Source organism: Nuphar pumila, chromosome 7, assembly GCF_984573655.1.
Source record: "Nuphar pumila chromosome 7, dmNupPumi1.hap1.1, whole genome shotgun sequence".
Taxonomy (NCBI): domain Eukaryota; kingdom Viridiplantae; phylum Streptophyta; class Magnoliopsida; order Nymphaeales; family Nymphaeaceae; genus Nuphar; species Nuphar pumila.
In genome coordinates, this window is record NC_143255.1 from 52427132 (window position 1) to 52435986 (window position 8855).

Genomic DNA, 8855 nt, shown 5'->3' on the forward strand with positions numbered 1-8855 from the left:
ATAGTAATAGTTACTAAGTTACTATTCAATAGTTAATTTTTAAAAATTTTATATTATTAAAAATTAATACATAACTCAGGCTCATCGGACAGGTTTGATAGCTTGCAGGCTGGCCCAGACCAGACCCACATATATAACAAGCTGGATTTCAGCCCGGTACTTTAATGGCCTGGACCCTAAAACCTTAGCCCAAACCCGGCCCATGGTCGCCTTGACTTATTGTGCCGCCCGGCCCGGCCCGGCCCGTTGCCCACCCTTCTTACATTGGAGGCGTATCCACTGAGAAAGCGTTAAGCCGTTTCCACTCCGTCTGCGGGGCCCACAAAGAAAGACGTGTATGGTCAGTTATCACTGAAATTTGGCCGTCTTCAACACACGGACGCGATCTCCTCTCACGTCTTCCCCTCAAGTTGAAAACGTTCTCCGATTCTTCTGATTGTCTCCGTCTCAGAGAGAGAGAGAGAGAGGAGGAAGATGAGCCAGGACGGCCGAAACAAGCCGGGGGAGAACCCGCCAGCCTTCTACGGGACGTTCCATGGGGTGCCGTCGTACTCGCAGGGTCAGCCAGCGATCGGAATCCCACAGCCCGTCCCTCCCCCCGGAGCGGTGCCCTCCGCCCCTCCCTACTACCCACAAGCCTACCAGACCGTTCCCGGTATGCGATCCTTCTCGCCCTCCCTCTTCTTCCTTTGTCTTTTCTTCTTTTTCCTTTTTACCCTCTGTTTTTCTAAGCTGAAGTCCATTCCGGTATGATCTTGCGCGGCGAATCGCAATCCCTTGCGCTTCCTGGAGCTGAATTTGTCTGCAGATTGATTTTGTGCGGGAGCGAGAATCGCGTTCCCTCGCTCTAGCTTTCTCTTTCTTCTCTGATTGTACGGAGTTCAATTTGTTGCGGATTGATCTTGTGCGATGAATTGCAGTCCCTCCTGCACGCGTTGCTCCTTTTTCTCATTTTGTCTTCCTTTCTGTGTTTTTTGGAGCTGAATTCGGTTCCAGTTTGATCTTGTGTGTGATGGATTGCATTCGGTATTCTGTATCTTGCTTCTTTTTACAGTTTCTTTTTTTCGAGGCGAGTTTTGATCGGTTCTGATCTTATGCTGTTGGTCTCCTAGAGAGAGTTAGGGTTTTCTTGTTGTGATTAGTGCATAAATATTCTTCTGTGGCTTTCATCGGGTGACCGTTTGGTTATTGGTGTGGAATGGTGAAAATTGCTCGTGAATTGTTTGTGTAGTGGAATCGATTTTCTAGGCAAAGTGATCGGATCATTTTTTTTAGGTTTTTTTAGTGGAAAGTTTTTAAGTTTTTTTGTAAAAGTGTTTCTTTGGTGCTTTTAGTAAGACCTGTTCTTTTTTTCATATTTTTGTGCGAATTTAGAAGACGTCTTGTGGGTTGTATATAAGCATTCATTTGATATCTAAGTGTTCTTTATCATCATAGACACAAAATTTGGTTAAAATGTTATGTACTGTGATCTGTATAGCTCTTGGTTCCTTTGTTTGTTATGAGGAATTTGCTGAACCTTTTAAAAATAATCTTTCCATTTTATCGTTAGGAGAAAGGAAAAACTAATGAGTTCTAAGATAATTTCCTGTTTTCTTGGTCTTATGTGCCAATTATTTTTATAAAAAATAATATGTTTTGGCATGGGTTTCTGAAGGATTGCCCCGTTAGATGGTTATAGATCAATCAAGATCAATACTTTTTATAGTTTCTTCAATCTAATGTTTATTTGGTTCGTTCAGAATTTCACATCTCTAATTCCCAAATTCTGCCATATCATCTATTTGAGAACAATAGGGGAAGGATGCCCCTTTCTTTTTTCTCAATCCAATATGATTGAGAATTGCCAATTCACCTGGCCACACTAGATTACTAGATTAGAATCTAGTGCACAACTTTTCCCAGGCATAAACTATTGTTTCTTCTCCTCTTTTCATTATTTTTGTTTTCATATGTAGTTGTACTTTTTGTGTTACTCTCAGATCTTTACTAACAGGTATTTGCATGTCGACCATTTGATGGTTGAAAGGTTACGCAATTGCTGAAGGAAGGCCAGTAAGAGAACCTCGTCTTCCTTGTTGTGGCATTGGCCTTGGATGGTTTTTGTAAGTTTCTTTTTCCGTTTCATGTTTCCATTATCTAGTATTCTTGAAGAATTAAAAGCCATATGCAGTCTTTTGAAGCCGTGGCTAATTTATTAAATAGTTACTAGTGTTAAAAGGTTTTGACAAGTCTGTCTAGTTTGGTTTAGATCAGGATGAACTGGGTATGAAGTGGTTTGGGTTGTTATGTGTGTGAATAAACTAGTTCCAGTATAGATGAGTACGAGAAGAAACAGACTTTGAGTTCAGTGAGTTCAAGTTCGTGCTGTGAAGAACCAACAAGGTCAAACAAGTTGATGATAAATCGGTAGGGGTCTTAAATTTTCATGCATATCTTAACTGTGTCCGATCAGGTCTAGTAGGTCTCTTCCTTGGTTTGGCTCTGGTTCACTTAGTGCAATTACTCATCTAAGAATAACCCTTGTGCATGGAATCCCAAAAACCTTGTTCTGTTTGGGATCCAGTAGTTGGCATGAGAGATGCCAACTCTGACCAAAATCTTAATAAGGTAATGGAAATGTCAAGTCCATCATGACTGTAGTTCTTGATTTGCCAAATCCTGGATGCAGCATCTCATTGCCAAATCCTGGATGCAGCATCTCATTGCCAAATATTGTCTCCCAAGCAGAGCCTTGTTGCAATTAGTGCTGATTGGCAAACTGGTTTGAGGTGAACTAATTCATGGTTTGATGTATAGTTTGTTGAAAATGGCATTTTGAGTTGTGCATTGAATGGCCAAAATCCTTCTACATACTTCCGAAGGGAAACAATTGATACTTTTTTATAGTTGGCTTTCATCATAAATCTTTGCATGGGAGGAGCATAAAAGTTTTAGCATCTTTACTAGATCAATTTATCTCTTATGGAGAAAGAATATTTTTTTTCTCTAAATGTAAACCTCAATATTGATTTTTTGGCTATTTTAATTTCTATCAATTCGGCTTTTTCAGAAAGATTTTCTTCATTTCAAGCTTTGCATTAATAAATGGAAGAGGGAAACGAAGTGAGAAGCGAGAGAGAAATGAGATATTTTAAAATTTATAAGAAGCGGGAAGCGAGGAATCAATTTAAAAGAAAAAAATAAGAATAAAAAAGGAAGTGATGAGATTGAATGAGAAGAAAAATACTAATCGAACAAAGAGATAAAAACTAAAATAAAAACAATGGTTCTTAAATTTCATGATTTTGTAGTGTAAGAATTAAATTCTTCTCAAAATCTAAAAATGATGATTGCCAAGTTAGAAAAAGTGCATGAGAAGTGTGAAAGGAAGCACATGGAAAACATGAAAAGCGTGACAGAAGAACATAGAAAAGATGTAGGGAAGTAGGAGTAAAATGTGTGAGAAGCATAGGAGAAGTGTGTGAGAATCTAGATGCCCATCAAGTTTTGGAAGCGAGGAGTTTTGCGCTTCCGAAACAAATTTTTGGGAAGCATGCTTCCCACCTATTTATGAAGCTTCTAATAAATCTGGTTCATCATGGTAAAAAAATATGATTTTTTAAGCCTTAGATATTTATGATATTTATAAAAAATTTACATCATCAATTTTCGAACCTCATAAAAACCTACCCCTATGTTAGAATCAACAAGAGTCTATTCCTATAAAATCAAGCACATGAATGCATTTGTATAGTCAGATTTGAGAAAAACATGGCATGGATAGGTGTAGCCTGCTACTCTCTACTCATATATGTGTGTGTGTGTGGAGAGAGAAAGAGAGACACTAGGATATGAGAACTACTGTGTGAACTGGGCATTTCCAACACTTTTTTTGCAAATCCAACCATGTAGATATGTTCGGCACGATGAATTTGCTATGAATCAGTTGTTAGATTGGGTATTGTTGATGAAAAAAATATGATTTTTGGATGCTTGAATATTTATGAAGATTATGAGTCGTTGATATTAAAGCCTTAAAAAAACTTGTTTATGCATCATTATCTGATGGTTCAAGAGCTGGTCCTTATAAAACCAAGCATGCAATCACATTTGTACCGTTAGATTCAAGAGAAAATAATAATAAAAAATCTATGAAAATCTTTGTTCACACCGTAGTTCTCATATTCTAGTGATATATATAATGATAGGGTGCTCCCAGGGCACCTACTCCCACCTAATAGAAGCATTGGATTTTCAAATTTCTTGAACTTTTTTTGTTGATCAGACCCTATAAATCTGATCTATAAGCATTATTAAAAAACAAGTTTTAGATCATGTGATTATACCATACATGTAGGTATTTTTAAGACCTTTATAAATCAATGGCTAATAATGTATCAAAATTTAATGACTTAAAAATTCTTATTTTTATGCCCAAAAAACAATGGTCCAAAGCATGATTCCTATAAACTATGTTGAGTACATCCATAAGGTCTGATTGAGAAGAGACAACCTACAACTATGATTTGTAATATGTGGGACTAGGTACTCCCGGAGTATCATAGCATTATATGAGTAATGCTTTCCTTAACCCCCCTTTTTTGTTTGGTCTTGTTAGGGCCCTTCAAAAATCATAGTTTTAAATATTTTTTTCTTACATCTAACACCGTACCAGTTTTTTCCGTGATCCAAAATCAATGGCTATGAAGGTACCAGTTTTTCCCGACTCATAAAAATATGTTTTTTCATCGAAAAAACATGATCCAAGAGTCGATTCCCACTAAATCGAGCATGCTAAACACATCTAACGGTTCAGATCTATCATGAAACACTTAAAATCTATGGAAAAGAACGGGGCAGAACGAGAAATGGGGCCTAATATGTTCAGTTCTCTCTCTCTCTCTCTCTCTCTCTCTCTCTCTCTCTCTCTCTCTATATATATATATATATATATATATATATATATATATATATATAGTCACGAATATCGATATCGGCTATATCTTGGTGAGACTATTTCTCGCGATATTATAGGTTTGGTGATAAATCTTTGAAAAATCTTGGGTTTTAAAAAAATAAAAATAAGTAAAAATATCATGTTTAGATAATAAAATACATATATAATAAAAGAAATAAGTAAAAAATATAAAATAAGAAGAAAATAAATAAAATATTATCAATAATTGATAATATCATGATATTAATACGAGAATATCATGATATTATCAAATTGGTGATATTTTCAAAATATTTTGATATTTTACCTATAATATTGTTTTTGTGATAATATTGTGATATTATTAAATTGGCAAAAATTTCAAAATATCTCAATATTTTGCCAATAATATTGTTTGTTGAAAATACAATGATAATATCATGATATTTTGAAAATATCATTGATATTTGTGACTATGATATATATATATAGTAGGTGGTAGCCGCCTACCACTTTTCAAGCTTACCACCGGCCTCCCGGGCTTTGGAAGGATTTTTCTATTTTGTGATCTACATGTTTGATTTTATAGAAATTCGACCCTTGGATCGTTTGATTCCAACACATAGTTAGGTTTTTATAAGATTTGAAAATCAATGGTATACAATTTTAAAAATAATCAATGCTTAAAAATTATTTTTATATCAAAAACATGATCCAAGTGTCATTTCTTAGCAAATCAACCATTCCCAGCGCATTTGTAGGGTCAGATTTGAGGAAAAACAACCCGAAAATACCTATTCACTGGTGGTAGGCTCAAAAAGCTGTAGGCAGCTACCACTTTTCATATATATATATATATATATATATATATATATATATATATATATATAGAGAGAGAGAGAGAGAGAGAGAGAGAAGGGGGACCGTCCAACCAAAGAAAGGCCCAAAATTTACAACCAATGACGATCAGACAGCTCCCCTTCTCCAATGTTTGAGCATTTCATTGAACGGACCTCATTTATTTGTTCTTTATAATTTATTTAGTAAAAAATATGTTTTACACAAAGACTTTACGACATATAAGCATGTTTTTCAAAACGTGAAAAATCAACGACTCACAATGCATTTAAAACTTTACAATACAAAGTATCGTGGGCTGTTGATTTTTAGCGCTTTCAAAATACATCTAAACATCGAAAAATCATAATCTAGAAACATGTCGCTCACTAAATGAGTGATAAAAATCTAATATGTAAAGTCCATTTTTATTGATAGTTAGAGAAGGAACGTTGTAGATTATCATCAGTTGTAGATTTTGGACCTTCATTTGGTTGGACAGCCCCCCTTCCCTATATATATATATATATATATATATATATATATATATATATATATATATATATAGAGAGAGAGAGAGAGAGAGAGAGAGAGAAAGTGTGTGGTAGCTGCCTACCACCTTCCTGAGTGTATGTGCGGACCTGTTCTCTAATTTTTTTTCCCACCCAAAACTCTTTAGCAGTAGTCAGCCAACCACCACTAAAAGTTGTTTTAACGACTTTTCAGCTGTTTAGTTGGGAAGGTGGTAGGCAGCTACCACCTTCTATCTCCCTCTCTCTCTCTCTCATGAAATATATATATATATATATATTTCATGCTCTATCTTTCCTAATTTATGCCAAGTTGCGATCTCACTAATATTTTGTTCTTGTGAAAGGTTTATCATTGGCTTCTTTCTTGCTGCAATTCCCTGGTATATTGGAGCTTTGATCCTTATCTGTGTTAGAAGAGTAGATTACAGAGAGAAACCCGGTTATATTGCATGCACGGTTGCTGTAAGTAACAACCTCTTATTCCACTATATGCTTGAGCTTATATTACTGTAAAATTTGTTTAAAATTGAAAAGCTTGAAGAGCCATGGATCATCAACCTAACTTTCAACTACTATTATGCATTTTCTCTCTGAGGTCAACAAAGCAATCTTGGGTTACGTTAGTTTGGGCAATGTGCGTGCACGCTACTATCTGCTGCTCAATCTTTTATGAGTGGATTGGATGAGGTCTCAAACCATCACAGATATTCATAACTAACTATTTTTCACAAAGTTGTGATGAAATGTATAACTTGTACAAATGGCAGTCTCTTTCAACTTATTGTCAGTCTCTGTCAGATATGAATCTATCTGATTCATAAGGAAAGAACTTGTATCAGTATCTCAGTTTCAATTCAAACATGGATTTGATTCACTCCATGTTCCGAGAGGTATTTACCATTTGAAAAAAAAAAAATCTTTGTCTTAAGAAATGCATTGAGACAGTCAAAAGAGAATCTGTCCGAAATGTATACATGTTGGTCAATTTTTTTCCCTATGTACTGTTATACGGTACTGGGAAGATCAACTGAAAGATCAGAGAGCCCTTGCATTTATCACTTAAGATAGAAGAAAAATGCATGTGCTGCATGAAAACCATCGATCAGATTATTTGAGCATTGTCTTCAAGTCTTGAAATTTTAATTCAATATTATGTTAGATATTGATCACAAGAGCTGTTAAAATATATATATATATATATATATATATATATATATATATATTGTTTCTCTTTTAATGAAATACCCGATAGGGGTATTCTTGTAAAACAGCCAATGTATTTTTTGTTTTTTACTTTTTTCTTTTTTCCTTTTTCCTTTTTACTTTTTCCTTTTTTTATTTTGTCTTTTTGTAAGACCACAAGGGGCCCCACTCTTGTAGTCGTTGGGGCCCCAACGGTCAGATTTCTGACTGTTGGGGCTCCCAACGTCTACAAGGGAGCCCCCTTGTGGTCCCTTCTTAGAGCCTCCCTCCTCTATAAATAGAGGAGGTTTTCTCCTCTTGTTAGCATGGGTTTTTCACCCTTTTCTTCCCTTCTTCAATAATATCCAACTTATGACTTTAAGTCATTTTCTATATTTGAGAGTTTTGTGTGTGCACATTTGGTGTTTGTGTTCGTGGCTCTAGTGGTCACTCTTAAAGAGTGACTTTTGTTCTATTGGTGCTTCCACCTCTTTTTCATTACAAGAGCTCCATAACAAGAGTTAATATTATTGCTGATTGTCAGTTGGATTTTTGGAACCTTTTTCTGTGTTTGAAAGCTTATGAGCGTGCATGCTCCTCCTGCACATGAAATATTTTTGCTAGCTGAAATTGCACAAATGCTGCCTGGACAAGCCAGGCAGCAATTGTTCAGAATGTGCCAGTCGCGCCATAGTGGATGCAACTGGCGTGTCCCATATAATTTAATGCTGGAGAACAAAGTAGTCACCACGGGGACCACTTTGTTCTTGGTTTCAAACATGCGACAATCCTGCAAGGGGCCGCGACATTCCCGCCAGATTGTCTGTGAAGCAAACGTGCCCTTAGTGTCCCTATGCCGTGTTCATGTTCTGCATAATTTCTCTGAGTTTGATTGAAATTGCAATTTTCAGGCATGTCTTGCTATCATTGCCATAATTCTTGGGGTGACCAAGGGGACTGACGCCTGGTGATAAGATTGTCTGGCTTTTACATAGAGAGAATTCCTGTTTCCATGTTAACCGGTGCAATTCTATTGCCTTCACAGTTTTGAACATCTGTGTTCATGTGTGCCAATCTTTGTATTTATTTTTATGTATTTGTTTTCATATTCTGCTATTTACACTGGTGATTGTAGCACTTCTTAATGATTTTTACAAGTGTATAATATATCCAAGTGAAATCTCTCTCTCTCTCTCTCTCTGGATAACTCCGGTGCGGATGTCTGCAAATGAGTATGTTCCGGCCTGCTATGCATGTTCAAACAGATGGGATCATATCAGTGTTGTCAAAAGCATTGAAGCGGAGCGAGGCTCTCCACCAAAAACTAAGGTGAGCTGTAAGCCTCAAATTTTTTTTTTGAAAACTTAGAAAAATATAAAAATATA

The 8855-nt window shown here is 36.0% G+C and overlaps 1 protein-coding gene across 1 annotated transcript; it reads left to right on the plus strand.

Moving 5' to 3' along the window:
- The first annotated feature begins 437 nt into the window (after positions 1 to 437).
- Positions 438 to 8652, plus strand: LOC149832254 (large ribosomal subunit protein eL20z-like). The gene is made up of 4 exons (XM_090014397.1): positions 438 to 655; positions 2030 to 2105; positions 6633 to 6750; positions 8382 to 8652. The coding sequence occupies exons 1-4, from the start codon at positions 475 to 477 to the stop codon at positions 8439 to 8441; spliced, it is 435 nt and encodes a 144-aa protein (XP_089870523.1). The 5' UTR covers positions 438 to 474; the 3' UTR covers positions 8442 to 8652.
- Positions 8653 to 8855: the final 203 nt, after the last annotated feature.

Excerpts from the sequence above, each read along its gene's own strand:
- LOC149832254 (XM_090014397.1), top strand. The coding sequence starts at position 475 with ATGAGCCAGGACGGCCGAAACAAGCCGGGGGAGAACCCGCCAGCCTTC. Across the intron at positions 2,106-6,632 it reads ATTGGCCTTGGATGGTTTTT|GTTTATCATTGGCTTCTTTC; the intron begins GTAAGTTTCTTT and ends TTCTTGTGAAAG. Across the intron at positions 6,751-8,381 it reads ATATTGCATGCACGGTTGCT|GCATGTCTTGCTATCATTGC; the intron begins GTAAGTAACAAC and ends TGCAATTTTCAG.